Source organism: Bos indicus x Bos taurus, chromosome 7 (assembly GCF_003369695.1).
Source record: "Bos indicus x Bos taurus breed Angus x Brahman F1 hybrid chromosome 7, Bos_hybrid_MaternalHap_v2.0, whole genome shotgun sequence".
In the NCBI taxonomy this organism is placed as follows: domain Eukaryota; kingdom Metazoa; phylum Chordata; class Mammalia; order Artiodactyla; family Bovidae; genus Bos; species Bos indicus x Bos taurus.
The window spans coordinates 102,456,079-102,476,499 of record NC_040082.1 but is presented as its reverse complement, the minus strand read 5'-3'; the positions used below and the strand labels follow the sequence as shown (position 1 = coordinate 102,476,499).

The 20,421-nt window shown below is 47.4% G+C and overlaps 1 protein-coding gene and 1 pseudogene across 1 annotated transcript in view; both read left to right on the top strand.

Moving 5' to 3' along the window:
- The window catches only part of NOTCH3 (notch 3), a 39,817-nt gene extending 36,549 nt beyond the window's left edge, over window positions 1–3,268 (top strand). Inside the window, 2 exon segments of the mRNA XM_027548038.1 lie at window positions 234–331; window positions 1,150–3,268. Of these exon segments, the coding sequence (XP_027403839.1) occupies window positions 234–331; window positions 1,150–2,205 (1,154 nt within the window). The 3' untranslated portion in view covers window positions 2,206–3,268.
- Window positions 3,269–5,528: 2,260 nt separating this feature from the next.
- LOC113896481 lies at window positions 5,529–20,240 on the top strand (annotated as a pseudogene).
- Window positions 20,241–20,421: the final 181 nt, after the last annotated feature.

The window sequence follows — 20,421 nt, the reverse complement described above, 5'->3', positions numbered from 1 at the left end:
GGCTGTTGCATTGGACAGCACAGCTCTACCTACAACTTAGTTAAGCCCACATAATATGCCCCAAATACAGAAAGTTACACCTATAGCTGTGCACACATGGACCCAAACACAGGTACTCAGCCTACCCTCCCCCCCATCCCATCCCATATTCTAGACACTCCTGTCCTCCCCTGTGGGGGAGGGGCAGCTAATGAGCCAGGTCCTGACCTTGACCTCCCCTCACTTCCCCACAGGAAAATCGGCCTTACACTGGGCTGCAGCTGTCAACAACGTGGAGGCCACCTTGGCTCTGCTCAAAAATGGAGCCAACAAGGACATGCAGGATAGCAAGGTGAGCCCCAGCTTTTGGTTCACCTTCAGCCCTGGAACAGCCTCCACAGGCAGCAGAGAGCAGATTGGGGGAGGCTGGTGGGGACATTCACCCTGCCTGTAGCCAGTGTTCACGTGGGATCAGGGCCCAAGAGGTTCCAATAGTGGATCAGGGGAGGAAGTGTATGGCAGTTGCTGGTGACCTTGGGCAAGTTACTTAACTCTTCTGAACTTCTGTTCACATTTTTGAAATGGGGAAGCAACAGTACCCACCTCATCGCCTCTTCCAAGAATTCAGTGAGCTAATGCTTTTGTAAAGTGCTTAGAGGATCCTCAACAAAAGATAGCTATTATGACTGTTGTTTGAAAACCCTTGCAAGGTGGTATTACTCTCATTTTACAAATGGAAAAATGAGGTTCAAAAGAATACAGGGGTAGATTCCATCTTTATCTAAAATATCCATGTTATATTTGTTATGTATATATTTTTGCATTAATCTTAACTTTAAAAACTGCATTAAATACCATTTATTTTGATAGCAGAATTTTTCACCACCCCCTTAAATTCTGTGCCTAAGGTGAGTGCCTCACTCTCCTCACTCTAGTCCTGGCTTTGGGGCCTGAAGTTTCTTAATAGGTGCTGGATGAATAGGGCTTTAAGGAAAGAACTTGCCCAGTTTTTCATCCAGGCAGAACTGAGATTCCAATCAAGGTCTGTCTGGCTGCAGAGTATGAACTCCTAGCTCTGTTTCCCCCAGAGACTAGAGGCCTCTGTGACGTTAGGCAGGACTTAACCTGACTCTTGACCCTGACATCTTGTGGGTTCCTGGGCCCCCACAGGAAGAGACTCCACTGTTCCTGGCCGCCCGGGAGGGCAGCTTCGAGGCGGCCAAGCTGCTGCTAGACCACTTTGCCAACCGGGAGATCACAGACCACCTGGACAGGCTGCCCCGGGACGTGGCCCAGGAGAGGCTGCACCAGGATATCGTGCGCTTGCTGGACCAGCCCAGCGGGCCCCGTAGCCCCGCTGGCCCCCACGGCCTGGGGCCCTTGCTCTGTCCCCCCGGGGCCTTCCTCCCCGGCCTCAAGGTGGCGCAGTCCGGGGCTAAGAAGAGCCGGAGGCCCCCGGGGAAGGCGGGGCTGGGGCCGCAGGGCACCCGGGGGCGGGGCAAGAAGCTGACGCTGGCCTGCCCCGGGCCCTTGGCCGACAGCTCGGTCACGCTCTCGCCCGTGGACTCGCTGGACTCCCCGCGGCCCTTTGGCGGGCCCCCCGCGTCCCCTGGCGGCTTCCCCCTCGAGGGGCCCTACGCGGCCGCCACGGCCACGGCTGTGTCTCTGGCGCAGCTGGGTGGCGCGGGCCGGGCGGGTCTAGGGCGTCAGCCCCCTGGGGGCTGCGTGCTCAGCCTGGGCCTGTTGAACCCCGTGGCCGTACCCCTCGACTGGGCCCGGCTGCCCCCACCCGCCCCTCCAGGTCCCTCCTTCCTGCTGCCGCTGGCCCCGGGACCCCAGCTGCTGAACCCCGGGAATCCTGTGTCCCCCCAGGAGCGGCCCCCGCCCTACCTGGCTGCCCCAGGACACGGCGAGGAGTTCCCCGCGGTGGCTGCGGCTCACGGCAGCCCCCCCAAGGCCCGCTTCCTGCGGGTCCCCAGCGAGCACCCTTACTTGACCCCATCCCCCGAGTCCCCCGAGCACTGGGCCAGCCCCTCCCCACCCTCACTCTCGGACTGGTCTGACTCCACGCCCAGCCCGGCCACTGCCACCGGGGCCTCGGCCACAGCTGCTGGGTCCCTGTCGGCCCAGCCGCTCCCCCTGTCGGTCCCTGGCGCTCTTGCTCAGGCCCAGACCCAGCTAGGGCCCCAGCCTGAAGTCACCCCCAAGAGGCAAGTGTTGGCCTGAGGGCTCCCCAGTTCCTGGATTTTGGGAGGCTGAAGGGGCTCCCAGTCATGATTCCCCTCTCTCTCTCCCCTTTTAGTCCATTTCATTCTGTTTCTTGTTTTCTCCTGCACCCTGCTCTCCTTGCAATGTGACCAAGATAGGTCACCAGCCTAGGGCTTCAGTCTTCCTTTATTTATAAGGGGTGCAGGCTGACCCTTACCCTTGGGTCCTGTGGTGAGTCTAGGACATCCGCCTGCCTCTCCCCTCATCCTGTGGCCAACACCCCCCTACCCCCATTCTCTTTTCCCCCCTTTTCTTGCCTTCTCTGGCCCCCCTCTGTCACTCCTCCTGCTCTGACACAAGTGGATTATTATTATTTTTTTTACATTTTGTATAGAAACAAATTCATTTAAACAAACTTATTATTATTATTATTTTTTACAAAATATATATATGGAGATGCTCTCTGCCCCCCTGCAAACCCCCCCAGTGCCCCCGTGGGGCTGAGTCTGTGGGCCCATTCGGCCAAGCTGGATTCTGTGTACCAAGTACACAGGCATGACCGGGCTCCTGTGTACCAAGTACACAACCCTGGTGTGTACCAAGTAGGCACCCTTGGGCGCACCCTCCGGGGCTAGGGGTCGGGTGAGACTTGGGAGCCTCCTCCCTGCTCCACCTCCCTCACTTCACTGCATTCCAGATGGAACTTATTCTAGAGCTTTGCCCTCTGGCCCAAGAGAGCCCGCCCACAGTCCCCCCACCCCCATCCTAGGGTGTGGGCCTTCTCCCTTTGGGAGCTGGGAGGGTGGGGTGGCTGGTGGGACTATGAGGACCAAGGGAGACGTGTGCATTCTACTTTGTCTCCCTGTAAACAGTGGGCCTGCAGGAAGAGAATGAGCTGCCTGCCTGGCACCTCTTCTTCCTGGTACTCCCCTGGCCCAGCCTCAGGGCAAAATAGAAGTATTTGTAGGCTATTTTTGTAATATAGCTTCTGGTCACAATCCCTGTGTAGCTAAGTCCCCAGGCCTTGCATTGTACAGCCCCCTGTTCCGTCACCACCTAATAAAGGAATAGTTAACACTCAGTGTCATTGTTGTGTGTCTAGGTGAGGAGGGGTGGTGGTAGTGTGGGGGTTTGGCCTCTTCAGCATTAACTTTGAGACAGGCTGAGACACGGGACCTGGGACCCTTTCCTGGAGTGCTTGCACCTAGACAAACATCTCCTGGAGCAATAAAATACAAAGAAACTATAAGGGACTAAAAACACCTGCAGGCATGTGTATTGGGGGCAAATTACAGACAATAAGATGTGAAAAGACCAGAAAACCCCAACTGCCGCCTCTGAAGAGCTGGGAGCAAGAACAGGGTACTGTGCCTGCCTCCTGCACACAATACCACGTGAGGGCTGGGTACCACCTAAGCCACCCCTCCAGCTCAACCCCTGGACCCCCCGCCCCCACTTACCCCATATAAGGAACCAGCTTGTCCCTCTCTGCTGTTGGGAAATGAGCAAGTAAAGGGAACCTGTTGCTTGTTCTCACTCCCCACTGCTGCAACAGCGGTCCCAACAAAACCTTGCCGGAATTTCTTACCTGGCCTCTGATCAATTCTATTGATGAAGGTGTCCAAGAACCCTGGTTGGTAAATTGAGCTTTCATCTTGGGACCAAACCATCTGGTTCACCTGCTGACCCACTTTTGCTTCCTCTTTTGATGGATGACTCCATTGATTGGACTAGGGATGGCCACCTAACTAAAGTTGAGCCAATCAGATTCTTGCTTGAGAATGTTTTTAAAATGAGGATGCCAAGAAAGCTATCATTTGGTGGAGCTACTAAGGCCAAGACAGATGAAGAAATATTGATGGACAATTTGGGGTGCTGGGTACTGATGAGAAAACAGCAGAAGACTGGAACTATGCAATCTTCTTTGGGAGGATCAGATTCTATGGGAGAATCAGAGATGAGCACTCAAATGGTTCCAGGATGTTGAGTACTTCATTTCCAAATGGAAATCCCAGTTAATTGAACATATATTCCATTGACATCAATGTTATTCGTTGTTCAGTCTCTAAGTCGTGTCTGACTCTTTGTGACCCCATGGACTGACTGCAGCATGCCAGGCTTCCCTGTCCCTCACTATCTCCTGGAGTTTGCTCAAACTCATGTCTATCGAATTGGTGAGACCATCCAACCATCTCATCCTCTGTCACCCCTTTCTCCTCCAGCCCTCCATCTTTGCCAGCATCAGGGTCTTTTTCAATGATTCAGATCTTCGAATCAGGTGGTCAAAAGATTGGAGTTTCAACTTCAGCATCAGTCCTTCCAGTGAATATTCAGAGTTGATTTCCTTTAGGATTAACTTGTTTGAACTCCTTGCTTTCTGAGGGATTCTCAAAAGTCTTCTCCAGCTCCACAATTTGAAAGCATCAATTCTTTGGCACTCAGCCTTCTTTATGGTCCAACTCTCACATCCATACATGATTCCTGCAAAAACTATAGATTTGCCATCAGTGGGTATTTATTAATTGCCTTCTAAGTGCCTAAGGCTGGTTTTGCACGGATCTCAACTATACTTCATGCTTCCTTGGGGTTTGGAGAGACTGCTGCATTGTTTAATAAGTACTCCGGCTTGAACAGGTTTTTATGTCTTGCAGATAATTGTGCACAAGACAAGGCTGTGTTTAGACTGGGCTCCTCCAGGAAAGAGGAAGTTTAGTGTTCATTCCTGTCAGCTGGTGCACTCTTGGTTGCAGGTAACACAAAAGTCTACCCAGCTAGCTAAAACAAACAAAAACCAACCGATTCATATAACTGAAAAGGACCAGCTTCAGGGGAGATTTCATCTAGTGGCTCAAATGAGGTCAACATTTCACCCCCAGGCTCCACATGATACTCAACCTGACTTCTCTTCCCACCTCCACAGCTCTGATCTTCCCTCTCTGTGTTAACAAAATAGGTGTAAGGATCATAGACCATCTTGTACATTCCAGAGAGTTGAGAAGCTTTTAGTCTTGGGGTTGATTTTGTATTGACTTCAACTGGGTCACATATTTATCCTCTAGCCTAGTGTCCCTCAATGTTGGTAATACTGGCATTTAGGGCCAAATCACTCTTTGCTGTAGAAGGTTGTCCTTTGCATTGTAGGATGTTTAACAGCATCCCTGACCTCCACCCACTAGATGCCAGCAGCATCCACTCTTCCATAGTGATAACAAAAAATGTTTCCAGATGTTGCCAATTGCCAAGCAATGAAAACTTGCTTTTGAACATCACGGCACTAGCCAATCACTACGGCAATGGGATATAGAATGTGTTGATTTCTCATCTGCGTACAAGTTGGTGGAATGGCAGCCTTCAATGACCCAGCTAAGCCACTCCTGTCCCTAAACCTACAGGAGGATGCCAAATTTAAAAAGGAGGTGGCTCAGGTTTGCTTACCACCATCACTTTATGAAACCCAGATCTGAGTATATTTCTTCCAGTTTGGCACTGTTACAAAATTCAGACTGTCCAGGGGTAAAAAAGACTGGAAGTAGCAAAGGCTATGGCTTTGTGGAGTTTGAGTCTGAAGATGTTGCCAAAATAGCTGCTGAAACAATGAACAGCTACCTTTTTGGTGAAAGACTCTTGAAGTGTCATTTTATACCACCTGAAAAGATACATGAAGAACTTTTTGAGAGTGGCATATACTATTTAAAAGGTCATCATATCCAGCAGTGAAATGGTACAATCAGAATCAGTCGCTTCTTTAAAAGCTATGGATGGAGGAGTGGTTTAAAACGGAGGAAAAATTACTCAGGAAGAGACTGGCTAAAAAGAGAATTGATTATAGTTTCCCTTCATTGGTTAAGGTCTTACATAAAAATGAGGAAAATGCTCGAACACTGGTCCTTGAAATTCCAGAAAGCACCAGGTTGTATGTAAGAAGAAAGCAGCTTCAGTCACTCCTAACACTCCTGAGAAGGCTGTGGATAGCCAGGGTCCCACACCAATTTGTACATCAACATTTTTGGAAAAACAAAAATCTGAAGTGGCTAAAATGAATGATGATGATAAAGATAATGAAATAGTTTTCAAACAGCCCATATCTGGTGAAAAAGAAGAAACACAAGAGATTCAACCACCTACAAGTTCAAGGAAACAAAGAAGAAAAAACAGTCAGTGGTTTTGAATGTATTGTGTATAGCTCTTCTGAAAAGATGATTTTACTATGAAGACTGATTCTTTATATTTAACTAGAGAGTGATGGGACTTTCTTGTGAAGCCTGGTGCCCACCCTTCTCCTGATTGGCATCTTCCTCTATGCCATGAGGAGGGGTCTGATGGGGGCTGGGCATGGTGGGCGAGGAGGGGGCCTCTTTGGCATTGGTGAGACAATAGCCAAGACCATCAAGGATGACATCGGTGTGCGGTTTGCAGACGTGGCTGGTTGCGAAGAGGCCAAGCTGGAGATCACGGAGTTTGTGAATTCCCTGAAGAACTCCAAACAGTACCAGGACCTTGGGGCCAAAATTCCAAAGGGAGCCCTGCTCACAGGTCCTCCTGGTACTGGCAAGACGCTTCTCCCCAAGGCAATCGTAGGGGAGGCTGGTGTGCCCTTCATCACCATGAATGGGTCTGAGTTCCTGGAGATGTTTGTTGGTGTTGGCCCAGCTTGGGTTCATGACATGTTTGCAATGGCCCGGAAAAATGCTCCCTGTATCTTGTTTGTTGATGAGATTGATGCAATTGGCCAGAAGCGTGGCTGCAGGCACTTTGGAGGCCGGAGTGAGCGGAACACCCTGAACCAGCTGCTCGTGGAGATGGACGGATTCAACTCTACCACGAACGTCATCGTGCTGGCCAGCACCAACCGTCCCCACGTCCTTGACCCAGCCCTGATGCGGCCGGGCCTCTTCGACCATCAGATTTACACTGGCTCCCCGGACATCAAAGGCAGGTCGTCTATCTTCAGGGTCCACCTGCGTCCACTCAAGTTGGACGAGAGCCTCAGCAAGGATGCCCTGGCGAGGAAGCTTGCGGCCCTCACTCCAGGCTTCACAGGTGCTGATATTTCTAATGTTTGCAACGAAGCCGCCCTGATTGCCACCCGCCACCTAAACCCCTGTGTCGGGGAGAAGCAGGCCATCCAGAGGGTCATTGGAGGCCTTGAGAAGAAGACACAGGTCCTGCAGCCCTGCGAGAAGATGATGGTGGCCTACCACGAGGCTGGCCATGAGGTGGTGGGCTGGTTCCTGGAACATGCAGACTCCCTGCTCAAGGTGTCCATTGTCCCCCGGGGCAAGGGGCTCAGCTATGCCCAGTGCCTGCCCAGGGAGTAGTACCTGTACACACCAGAGCAGCTCTTTGACCGCTTGTGTGCTGTGTTGGGCAGCCGCATGGCTGAGCAGCTGTTCTTCGGGCGGGTCACCACGGGGGCCCAGGATGACCTGAGGAAGGTCACCCAGAGCGCCTAGGCTCAGATCATGCAGTTCGGGATGAGCGAGAAGCTGGGCCAGGTGTCCTTCGACCTCCCGTGGCCAGGAGAGGCGCTGGTGGAGAAGCCATTCAGCGAGGCCATGGCCCAGCTCATAGACAAGGAGGTGCGGTGGCTCATCGGCTCCGCGCTTGCATGCACTCTGGACCTGCTCATATGCTACTGTGAGCAGGTGGACAAGGTGGACAAGCTGGGCAGGCGGCTGCTGAAGAAGGAGGTGCTGGAGCGGGCTGACATGGTGGAGCTGCTTGGGCCGCGGCCGTTCGCTGAGAAGATCACCTACGAGGAGCTCGTGGAGGGCACAGGAGGCCTGGAGGAGGACACGGCCCTTCCCGAGGGTCTGCAGGGCTGGCATGGGGGGCCCGCTGCAGGAGAGCCCAGCCTGGCACCTCTGCCTGGAGAGCAGCCTCCGGGACCCCCAGGAAGCAAACTAAAGCACATGCAACCTGAAGCAATGGCACCCTACTCCAGTACTCTTGCCTGGAAAATCCCACGGACAGAGGAGCCTGGTGGGCTGCAGTGCATGGGGTCGCAAAGAGTCAGACATGACTGAGCGACTTCACTTTCACTTTCCACTTTCACACATTGGAGAAGGAAATGGCAACCCACTCCAGTGTTCTTGCCTGGAGAATCCCAGGGACGGGGGAGCCTGGTGGGCTGCCGTCTATGGGGTCGAATGGAGTCGGACACGACTGAAGCGACTTAGCAGTAGCAGCAGCAGTAGAATGCAACCAGTAACAAGATGGTTGGAGAAGAAACTGTCAATTCAAGTCAGTGAGGAAAGCAGTCAGTGACTTTGGCTTTCCTGTGTTTGCTGAAATGCAGGGGTGTGTACCAGCTTACAGCAGTCAGGCTTTCACTGCCTCTTGTCCTGTCTCTAGTTTTCTTTGCAGTTTTCACAGCTGCTTTTAGTTACTCTGCCTGAATGCTGCTGCTGCTGCTGCTAAGTCGCTTCAGTCGTGTCCGACTCTGTGACCCCATAGACGGCAGCCGAATAGAAGGTCCCTATTAACTGCTGGTTTAAGTACTAAACTGTAGCCTCTGTTGTTACCATCAAATAAAGAAAATCTTGCTTGACAACATCTAAATAGTTCTCTGTTAGACCAAGCACGTTTAACCCATAAGATGGCTGAAACTAGAACTTAAATCCTATGGGGAGTGAGAAGGAGGTGTCAGTACTAACAGAGACTCATTTATGTATATACGATTGTCGGGAGCCAGCACGGGAGTCCCCACCCATAACAAGGTTATGTGGGAGAGTTCTGGCGGGCAATGTAAATTAGTTTGCAGTGGGCTAGCGTGGATAACAGGATGGAATTCCAGGTGAGCTATTTCAAATCCTAAAAGATGATGCTGTGAAAGTGCTGCACTCAATATGCCAGCAAATTTGGAAAACTCATCAGTGGCCACAGGACTGGAAAAGGTCAGTTTTCATTCCAATCCCAAAGAAAGTCAATGCCAAAGAATCTTCAAATTACTGCACAACTGCACTCATCTCACACGGTAGCAAAGTAATGCTCAAAATTCTCCAAGCCAGGCTTCAGCAGTATGTGAACCATGAACTTCCAGATGTTAAAGCTGGATTTAGAAAGGGAGAGGAACCAGAGATCAAATTGCCATCATCCTCTGAGTAATTGAAAAGCAAGAGAGTTCCAGAAAAACATCTACTTCTGCTTTACTGACTACACCAAAGCCTTTGACCATGTGGATCACAATAAACTGTGGAAAATTCTGAAAGAGATGGGAATACCAGACCACCTTACCTGTCTCCTGAGAAATCTGTATGCAGGTCAAGAAGCAACAGTTAGAACTGTATATGGAAGAACAGACTGGTTCCAAATAGGGAAAGGAGTACAACAAGACTGTATATTGTCACCCTGCTTATTTAACTTCTATGCAGAGTACATCATGTGAAATGCTGGGCTGGATGAAGCACAAGCTGGAGTCAAGATTGCTGGGAGAAATATCAACAACCTCAAATACATAGGTGACACCAACTTTATGGCAGAAAGTGAAGAAGATCTAAAGAGCCTCTTGATGAAAGTGAAAGAGGAGAATAAATAAATAAATATTTGTAATGGAAAAAAAAAAAAAAAAACAGATGACATGAAACAAAGAAAACAAAAATCAGCACACAGACACACACATATATATGAAGGAAATATATCTTTACTTGATTATATGATCATGCACATAGAAGACTTTACCAAAGAAGGTTCTAGGTCCAATAGGAAATTTATCAAGGTCAAAAGAGTCAAGGTCAATAAAAAAAAAAAAAAAACGGGATTAGTGAGGTTTTGAAGAAATAAGTCCCTCACTAGCATGAAACTCTGTGGGGAAAGAGAACAGAGGTCTCCTCATTTTAAATCCACAGCATGAAAAGATTGGCATACATGTTCCATGCAACATTCATAATGCATTCTTTAGTGAAAAAAGCAGATTACAAAATAGTCTGTGTGTCATGATTATATTTTTAACAAAACTCAAACAGAAAAAAAAATAAAAAAATAAAAAAAAAAAAGAAAGTGAAAGAGGAGAGTAAAAAAGTTGGCTTAAAATTCAACATTCAAAAACTAAGATCATGGCATCCGGTCCCATCTCATCATAGCAAATAGATGGAGAAACTATGGAAACAGTGAGAGACTTTATTTCTTTGGGCTTCAAAATCACTGCAGATGGTGACTGCAGCCATGAAATTAAAAGACGCTTGCTCCTTGGAAGAAAAGCTATTACCAACCTAGACAGCATATTATAAAGCAGAGACATTACTTTGCCAACAAAGGTCTGTCTAGTCAAAGCTATGGTTTTTCCAGTAGTCATGTATGGATGTGAGAGTTGGACTATAAAGAAAGCTGAGCACCAAAGAACTGATGCTTTTGAACTGTGGTATTGAAGAAGACTCTTGAGAGTCCCGCAGACTGCAAAGAGATCAAACCAGTCCATCCTAAAGGAAATCAGTCCTGAATATTCATTGAAAGGACTGATGCTGAAAATGAAACTCCAATAATTTGGCCACCTGATGTGAAGAACTGACTCTTTTGAAAAGACCCTGATGCTGGGAAAGATTGAAGGTGGGAGGAGAAGGGGATGACAGAGGATGAGATGGTTGGATGGCATCACCGACTCGATGGACATGAGTTTGAATAAGGTCTGGGAGTTGGTAAAGGACAGGGAATCCTCGCATGCTGCAGTCCATGGGGTCTCGGGGTTGCAAAGAGTTGGACATGACTGAGCGACTGAACTGAACATGGATTAATTAATAACTACCATCTTTTATCAGTACCATCAATCTGGAATTTGGTTTCAAGATTCATGCAGTGACCACCAAATAAACTTTTTCTGTGTTTTTTTTTTTGTATGCCAGGGCAACTTGCTATCTTGAAATAAAATTGTTGGGTTTTGCCTCTCAACAATCTTTAAGTTTTTGACACCTTTGATAGTGCATCAGCTAATTCAGCTTTACCACCAAAAAGAAAAAAAGAATGTGCTTATTTCTTAAAGCAATCAGTCTCTGCTCTGGAACTGGGGGGTGGGGTATATTTAAGGGTTATCAGTTTTGTGGAAGCAGGAATTCTGTGGAAACAACTACTAAACAGTCACTCCGCCTCCTTTGATTCATGTTTCAGTTGTTGCTCAGTTGCTAAGTTCTCTGTCTGACTCCTTGAGAACCCCATGGACTGCAGCATGCCAGGCTTCCCTATCCTTCACTGTCTCCTGGAGTTTGCTCAAATTCATGTCCATCGAGTCAGTGATGCCATCCAACCATCTCATCCTCTGTCGCCCCCTTCTCCTCCTGCCCTCAATCTTTCCAGCGTCAGGGTCTTTTCCAGTGAGTTTGATCTTCGCATCAGGTGGCCAAGTATTGGAACTTCAGCTTCAACATCAGTTCTTCCAATGAATATTCAGGGTTGATTTCCTTTGGAATTGACTGATTTGATCTCCTTGCTGTCCAAGGGACTCTCAAGAGTCTTCCCTAACACCACAGTTCAAAAGTATCAGTTCTTCGGTGTTCAGCCTTCTTTATGGTCCAACTCTCACATCCATACATGACTACGGGAAAAACCATAGCTTTGACTATAGGGACCTTTACTGGCAAAGTGATGTCTCTGCTTTTTAATACACTGTCTAGTTTTGTCATAGCTTTTCTTCCATGTTTCAGTAAGTTTCTATTTTTCATTTCTGAGTAGTATTCCACTATAAGGATATATCACAGTTTGTTTAACCCTTTACTTATTGAAGGACATCGGCATTGTGACCAGTTTCTGGCAGTTTTAAATATGGCTGTCATAAACATTTCATGGATAGGTTTTTGTGTGGATGTATGTTTTCATTTCCTAGGAAAAATATGTAGAAGTGGAATTATTGGCCCATATGGTAAAGATGTTTAACTTTATAAGAAACTTCCACATTGTTTTCAAGAGAGGCTATATGCAATTTTGCATTTACAACAATGTCTGAAACCTCCAGTTCCACATCCTCATTGGCACTTGGTATCGTCAAGTTTTGTTATTGTTGTTTTGTTTTTATCTTTTGCCATTTTATTAGATGCACTGCTGCTGCTGCTGCTCAGTCGCTTCAGTCGTGTCCGACTCTGTGCGACCCCATAGACGGCAGCCCACCAGGCTCCCCAGTCCCTGGGATTCTCCAGGCAAGAACACTGGAGTGGGTTGCCATTTCCTTCTCCAAATGCGTGAAAGTGAAAAGTGAATGTGAGGTCACTCAGTTGGGTCCGACTCTTAGCGACCCCATGGACTGCAGCCTACCAGGCTCCTCCATCCATGGGATTTTCCAGGCAAGAGTACTGGAGTGGGGTGCCATTGTCTTCTCTGATTAGATGCACAGATGTATCTAATTGAGGTTTTTATATGCATTTCCCTAATGGCTAATGATTTGATCATATTTTCATGTATTTATTTGCCATCTGTATATCCTCTTTAGTGAAATGTTTGTCTTGTGTGTTTTGTCCATTTAAAAAAATTAGTTTATTTTATTTTTGGCTGCACTGGGTCTTCCTTTGGCTGCATGTGGGCTTTCTCTAGTTGTAGTGAGCAGGGGCTACACTCCAGCTGTGCTGTGAGGCTTCTCATAGTGGTGGTCCCTCTTGTGTGGAGCGTAGGCTCTAGGGCATGCAGGCTTAGTTGCCTCATGGCGTGTGGGATTTTCCAGGATCAGAGATCAAACCAGTGTTCTCTGCATTACAAGGGGGATTCTTAACCACTGGACCACTAGGGAAGTCCCTGTTTTGTCCATTTTTAAGCTGGAATCAAGATTGCTGGGAGAAATATCAATAATCCCAGTCCATCCTAAAAGAGATCAGTCCTGGGTGTTCACTGGAAGGACTGATGTTGAAGTTGAAACTCCAGTATTTTGGCTACCTGATGCAAACAGCTGACTCATTTGAAAAGACCCTGATGCTGGGAAAGATTGAGGGCAGGAGGAGAAGGGGATGGCAGAGGATGAGATGGTTGGATGGCATCACCGACTCGATGGACATGGGTTTGGGTGAACTCCGGGAGTTGGTGGTGGACAGGGAGGCCTGGCGTGCTGTGGTTCATGGGGTCACAAAAAGTCGGACACAACTAAGCGACTGAACTGAGCCCAACTGAAGACTTTTTTTGTTTTCTTACTGTTGATTTTTGGAGTTCTCTATATGTTCTAGATAACAATCTTTTGTCAGATGTTTGCAAATATCTTTATTTCAAATGTCTTAACTTTTCACTCTTCTAACTGTATCTTTCATAACGCAGGCATTTCTAGTTTTACTAAAGCCCAGTCAAAATGCTTTTTCTTTTATGTTTTGCTAGGAATTCCTTGCCTTATTTTATGAGACTTGACTTCAATACAATATTGAATAGATGTGGTGAAAGGAGACATCCTGGTCTTGTTTTACATTTTAGAGGGAAAACATTAAATCTTTCACCATTAAGTAAAGGGTTAGCTGTAGGTTTTGGGTAGAAGTATATCAAGTTGTGGAAGTCTCTTATTACTAGTGTACTAATAGTGATGGATTTTGTCAAGTGCTTTTTCTGTGTCAATATATAAGTTTTCTTCTTTAGTTTGATAATATGGTAGATTGCATTGATTGATTTTTTAAATTGAAATATAATTCAAATACTATAAAATTCACATATTTAAAGTGCACCATTCAGGGGATTGTAGTATATTTACAAGATTATGCCATCAGTACCACCATCTATTTTTAGTTTTCTCATTGCTTTTTTAGGGGTTTCCCTGGTGGCTCAAATTGTAAAGAATCTGCCTGAAATGCTGGCGATCTGGGTTTTATCCCTGGGTCAGGAAGATCCCCTGGAGGAGGGCATGGCAACCCACTCTAGTATTCTTGCCTGGAGAATTCCATGGACAGAGGAGCCTGGTGAGCTACAGTCCATGGGATCGCAAAGAGTCAGACATGACTGAGGGACTAACACTTTCACTTTCATTACTTTATGGAGGAGGGAATTTTTGAAGGCATCGTTCTGACACTGATTGGTTTTTAATTGTTGGATTTATGGGTTTGGAGTTCAGAGGGCATGGTTGCATATCTTTTCCATGGGGATGGTCTTAATCCCTGTCTCCTGTACAATGTCACGAACCTCCATCCATAGTTCATCAGGCACTCTATCAGATCTAGTCCCTTAAATCTATTTCTCACTTCCACTGTATAATCATAAGGGATTTGATTTAGGTCATACCTGAATGGTCTAGTGGTTTTCCCTACTTTCTTCAATTTAAGTCTGAATTTGGCGATAAGGAGTTCATGATCTGAGCCACAGTCAGCTCTCTATCTTGTTTTTGCTGACTGTATAGAGCTTCTCCATCTTTGGCTGCAAAGAATATAATCAATCTGATTTCAGTGTTGACCATCTGATGATGTCCATGTGTAGAGTCTTCTTTTGTGTTATTGGAAGAAGGTGTTTGCTATGACCAGTGCATTCTCTTGGCAAAACTCTATTAGCCTTTGCCCTGCTTCATTCCGTATTCCAAGGCCAAATTTGCCTGTTACTCCAGGTGTTTCTTGACTTCCTACTTTTGCATTCCAGTCCCCTATAATGAAAAGGACATCTTTTTTGGGTGTTAGTTCTAAAAGGTCTTGTAGGTCTTCATAGAACTGTTCAACTTCAGCTTCTTCAACATTACTGATTGGGGCATAGACTTGGATTACTGTGATATTGAATGGTTTGCCTTGGAAACGAACAGGGATCATTCTGTCGTTTTTGAGATTGCATCCAAGTACTGCATTTCAGACAAGAAATGCAAAAAAGCAAAATGGCTGTCTGGGGAGGCCTTACAAATAGCTGTGAAAGGAAGAGAAGTGAAAAGCAAAGGAGAAAAGGAAAGATATAAGCATCTGAATGCAGAGTTCCAAAGAATAGCAAGAAGAGATAAGAAAGCCTTTCTCAGCAATCAATGCAAAGAAATAGAGGAAAACAGCAGAATGGGAAAGACTAGAGATCTCTTCAAGAAAATTAGAGATACCAAGGGAACATTTCATGCAAAGATGGGCTCAATAAAGGACAGAAATGGTATGGACCTAACAGAAGCAGAAGATATTAAGAAGAGGTGGCAAGAATACACAGAAGAACTGTACAAAAAAAGATCTTCACTACCAAGATAATCACGATGGTGTGATCACTCACCTAGAGCCAGACATCCTGGAATGTGAAGTCAAGTGGGCCTTAGAGAGCATCACTACGAACAAAGCTAGTGGAGGTGATGGAATTTCAGTTGAGCTATTTCAAATCCTGAAAGATGATGCTGTGAAAGTGCTGCACTCAATATGCCAGCTAATTTGGAAAACTCAGAAATGGCCACAGGACTGGAAAAGGTCAGTTTTCATTACAATCCCAAAGAAAGGCAATACCAAAGAATGCTAAAACTACTGCAAAATTGCACTCATCTCACATGCTAGTAAAGAAATGCTCAAAATTCTCCAAGCCAGGCTTCAGCAATATGTGAACCGTGAACTTCCTGATGTTCAAGCTAGTTTTAGAAAAGGCAGAGGAACCAGAGATCAAATTGCCAACATCTGCTGGATCATCGAAAAAGCAAGAGAGTTCCAGAAAATCATCTATTTCTGCTTTATTGACTATACCAATGCTTTGACTGCCTGGATCACAATAAACTGTGGAAAATTCCAAAAGAGATGGGAATACCAGACCACCTGACCTGCCTCTTGAGAAACCTATATGCAGGTCTGGAAGCAACAGTTAGAACTGGACATGGAACAACAGACTGCTTCCAAATAGGAAAAGGAGTACGTCAAGGCTGTATATTGTCACCCTGCTTATTTAACTTCTATGCAGAGTACATCATGAGAAACGCTGAGCTGGAAAGAACACAAGCTGGAATCAAGATTGCCGGGAGAAATATCAATAACCTCAGATATGCAGATGACACCACCCTTATGGCAGAAAGTGAAGAGAAACTAAAAAGCCTCTTGATGAAAGTGAAAGAAGAGAGTGAAAAGGTTGGCTTAAAGCTCAACATTCAGAAAACGAAGATCATGGCATCTGGTCTCATCACTTCATGGGAAATAGATGGGGAAAATAAGCTTACCTACACTCAAATCCTTGTCTCAGCGTCTGCTTCTGGGGGACCTTCAACTATGACAGGGGTTGTAGGTGTACAGCGGGTGGGTATGAAAAATCATGAGACTGGACTCATGTACAGTTGAGAAATTTAACTCGTGAAGTTAAATTGCTCAGCTTGGACTCCTATGTTCATTGCAGCAGTGTTCATAATAGCCAAGACATGGAAACAACCTAAGTGTCTGGCATTGGATGAAAATAGACAAAGAAGAAATATATATAATGTTATATATATGTATATATATTGTATATAATATGGTATATCGAAGGAAACCTTGCCATTTGTAACAACAGAAACCTTGCCAATTGTTACAACAGGACCTTGAGGTCATTTATGCTAAGTGTAACAGCAGAAACCTTGCCATTTGTAACAACAGGACCTTGAGGCCATTTATGCTAAGTGAAATAAATCAGACACCAAAAGACAAATACTGCATGATCTCACTTATGTGGGGAATGTAAAAAAGCTGAACTCATAAACAGAGTAGAGTGGTGGTTACCAGGAATTGATGGAGGGGAAAATAATGTGAGAGATATTGGCCAAAGGTTTTCCAGGTGGCTCAGCAGTATAGGGACTTCCCTGGTGGCTCAGAGGTAAAACGTCTGCCTACAATGCGGGATCCCTGGGTTGGGAAGATCTCCTGGAGAAGGAAATGGCAACCCACTCCAGTATTCTTGCCTGGAAAATCCCACAAACAGAGGAGCCTGGTAGACTACAGTCCATGGGGTCGCAAAGAGTAGGACACAACTGAGTGACTTCACTACTTCACAGCAGTACAGAATCCGCCTGCCAAAGTAGCAGATGAGGGTTTGATCGCTGGGTCAGGAAGATCCCATGGAAAAGGAAATAGAAACCCACTTCAGTATTCTTGCCTGGGAAATCCCATGGACAGAGGGATTCTGGATGGCTACAGTCCATGGGGTCTCAAAAGTGTTGGGCACGACTTAGTGACTAAAACAAACAAACAAAAATTGTACAGCAACATCACTGATACCTAAAATGTCGATGTTCACTCTTGCCATCTCGTGTTTGAATACTTCCAATTTACCTTGATTCATGGACCTAATATTCCAGGTTCCTATGCAATATTGTTCTTTACAGCGTTGAACTTATTTTCACCACCAGACACATCCATAACTGGGCATTGTTTCCACTTTGGCTCAGCCTCTTCATTCCTTTTGTAGCTATCTCTTTGCTTTTCTCCTTTACTTTGCTGACAACAGTCTGTATAGTCACAGCTATAGTTTTTCCAGTAGTCATGTACAGATGTGAGAGCTGGACAATAAAAAATGCAGAGAGCCGAAGAATTGATACCTTCAAACTGTGGTACTGGAGAAGACTCTTGAGAGTCTTCTAGTTGATCAAGGAGATCAAACCAGTCAATCTTAAAGGAAATCAACCTTGAATATTCATTGGAAGGACTGATGCTGAAGATGAAGCTCCAGTACTTTGGCCACCTGATGCGAAGAACTGACTCACTGGAAAGGACCCTGATGCTGGGAAAGATTGAAGACAGGAGGAGAAGGGGACGCTGAGGATAAGATGGCTGGATGGCATCACTGACTTGATGGACATAAGTTTGAGCAAATTTCGGGAGTTGGTGACGGACAGAGAAGCCTGGTGTGCCACAGTCCGTGGGGTCGCAAAGAGTCAGACACAACTGAGCAACTGAATAACATCAAAATGATGCACTTCTTCCTTCCCGCTTTGAGAGCAGAGTATAGAGGGCCCACCTTCCTTGGGGCAGCAGGCTTGTCCAGCACCTGCTGGGCCCTGAGGGTCACTAGGAGGAATGGATGGAGTGAGGTGTGCATTTGGGACCACCACCCAAAAAAAGAAATTGTCATGAGTCCTTTCCCACTTGTTTTTACCAACAGATCCTGTGGGCTGGAGAAGCAGACCCTGGGGTCTCCAGTTTCCTGGAGGGAAAAACCCTGCGGGGTGTTTCCAGCCTGAGCCCTGGGGGGCTCGTTAGTGTCTGGGGACCCCCTGGGACAGCAGCTCCAGGGACCCCCTGTATAACAGGACCCTGGCCCTCAGCCCCTCCTCTCTCAGGCAGTAAGCAGACAGTGATGTCAGCAGGCAATGTGGGAGCCTCCCTCGGCCATGGTGAGTGTGGATTCAGGGCCCCTGCCTGGCTGGAGAAGCTACACCACAGCCCTGACGGGCACACACGGGCATGTGAGCAGATAGCAGAAGGAGGGTGGGGCTCTCGCATGCACTAGGGGTGCAAAATGCACACACGTGTGCCCTGCAGGTGGCAGGCATGCACATGCACACACACGAATCCAGAAGCTTCATGGGCACAAAGGCCCACATACACATCGAGGGTCAGTTAGTGGTGAGGGCCCGATGGTGATGGCGTAGCAGTTCCAGTGTCGAGGAGGCTTCCTGGTACAAAAGGAAAGAATCCGGGTCCCAGTTCTATGTGTTCCTTGGCTCTCACCCTCACCATGGGGCTGGCATGGGCATGCCCCTGAGCTCAGGACTTTGTTGTTGTTGTTGTTTAGTCACTAAGTCGTGTCTGGCTCTTTTTGACCCCATGGACTGTAGCCTTCCAGGCTCCTCTGTCCATGGGATTCTCCAGGCAAGAATACTGGAGTGGGTTGCCATTTCCTTCTCCACAGGATCTTCCCGATCCCTGGATCGAACCCTCGTCTCCTGCATTGGCAGGTGGGTTCTTTACCATCTGAGCCTCCTGGGGAGTCCTAAGCTCAGAACTTTCTGGGTCCCAACTCTCCCATGAAACAAGCAACTCGCCTGGAGATCTGTCCATGGGTGCAACTGTCATGGGTTCCAGTTATGCAAATAAGACAATGTCTAGCCCTGTAACCTGACGTCTTTTTGGCCAGGCACTCTCACCTGTCATAATTGGAAAACAGACTTTGGACATGTTGAGGCAAATTCAAAGTCACAGCTTCTCAGCTACTGCAGGGTTAAATTGCAGCTACGTTTAGGGCTTCTGTCTTTTTTTTAAATGTCTTTTTATTTTTGGCTCTGCTGGGTCTTCAATGTGTTATGCAGGCTCTCTCTCTTATTGGGGCAAGTGGGGGGCTACTCTCTGTTGTGGTGCTTGGGCTTCTCACTGTTGTGGAGCACAGGCTCTAATTGCAGGGGCTTCAGTAGTTGCAACACTCAGACTCAGTGGTTGTGGCTCCTGGGCTTAGTTGATCCACAGCATATGGGATCTTCCAGGAACAGGGATTGAACCCGTGTTCCCTGCACTGGCAGGCAGATTCTTATCCACTATGCCACCAGGGAAATCCCAGGTCTTCCAGAAAGAAGTAAGAGTAGATCAGGGTGGCTTGTTTCAGCTTGGCAAAGATCCCCAATCCACCCTTGAAACAAGCTAGGACATCAGTCAAGAAAATGCATGGGGTAGAGGCAACATTGGAGAAGGCAATGGCACCCCACTCCAGTACTCTTGCCTGGCAAATCCCATGGATGGAGGAGCCTGGTGGGCTGCAGTCCATGGGGTCGCTAAGAGTCGGACATGACTGAGTGACCTCACATTCACTTTTCACTTTCATGCATTGGAGAAGGAAATGGCAACCCACTCCAGTGTTCTTGCCTGGAGAATCCCAGGGATGGGGGAGCCTGGTGGGCTGCCGTCTATGGGGTCGCACAGAGTCGGACATGACTGAAGCAACTTAGCAGCAGCAGCAGCAGCAGCAGCAGAGGCAACATCCCCGTATTGCCTGCACTGGGCTTAGAACAGTAACCGCAAGGAGAAACAGGGAGGTAGAAGGAGTGTCTGAGAGGGAGGGAGGAGGTGACGGCAAGGACGTAATTGAGCGTGTCTTGTGAGTCACAGTGAGGACCCTGACTTTTACACCAAGTGCTGTGGGAGCCATGGGGGATTCTGAGCAGAGGACGGAGTTGACCTGACTGAGGGGTTCCCAGGTGCCCTCTGGCCGCTGTGGGAAACCAGAATGTGAGGGACAGGGGTGACAGCCAGGAGATCCAGGACAAGGTGGCTGAGCTGGACTGATGATGAATGTGGGCCATGGAGGTGGTGAGAGGTGGCGGATCCTGGACAGATGTGCAAGTGGAGCCCGCAGAATTTCCGGGCAGGTTAGATGAGGGTGTGGGAGAAAGAGGAGGGTGGAGAAGCTGGCAAAGCTGTACCAGGAGGACAGGGAGGGACCAGTCCAGCCAGGAGCAGAGGGGAC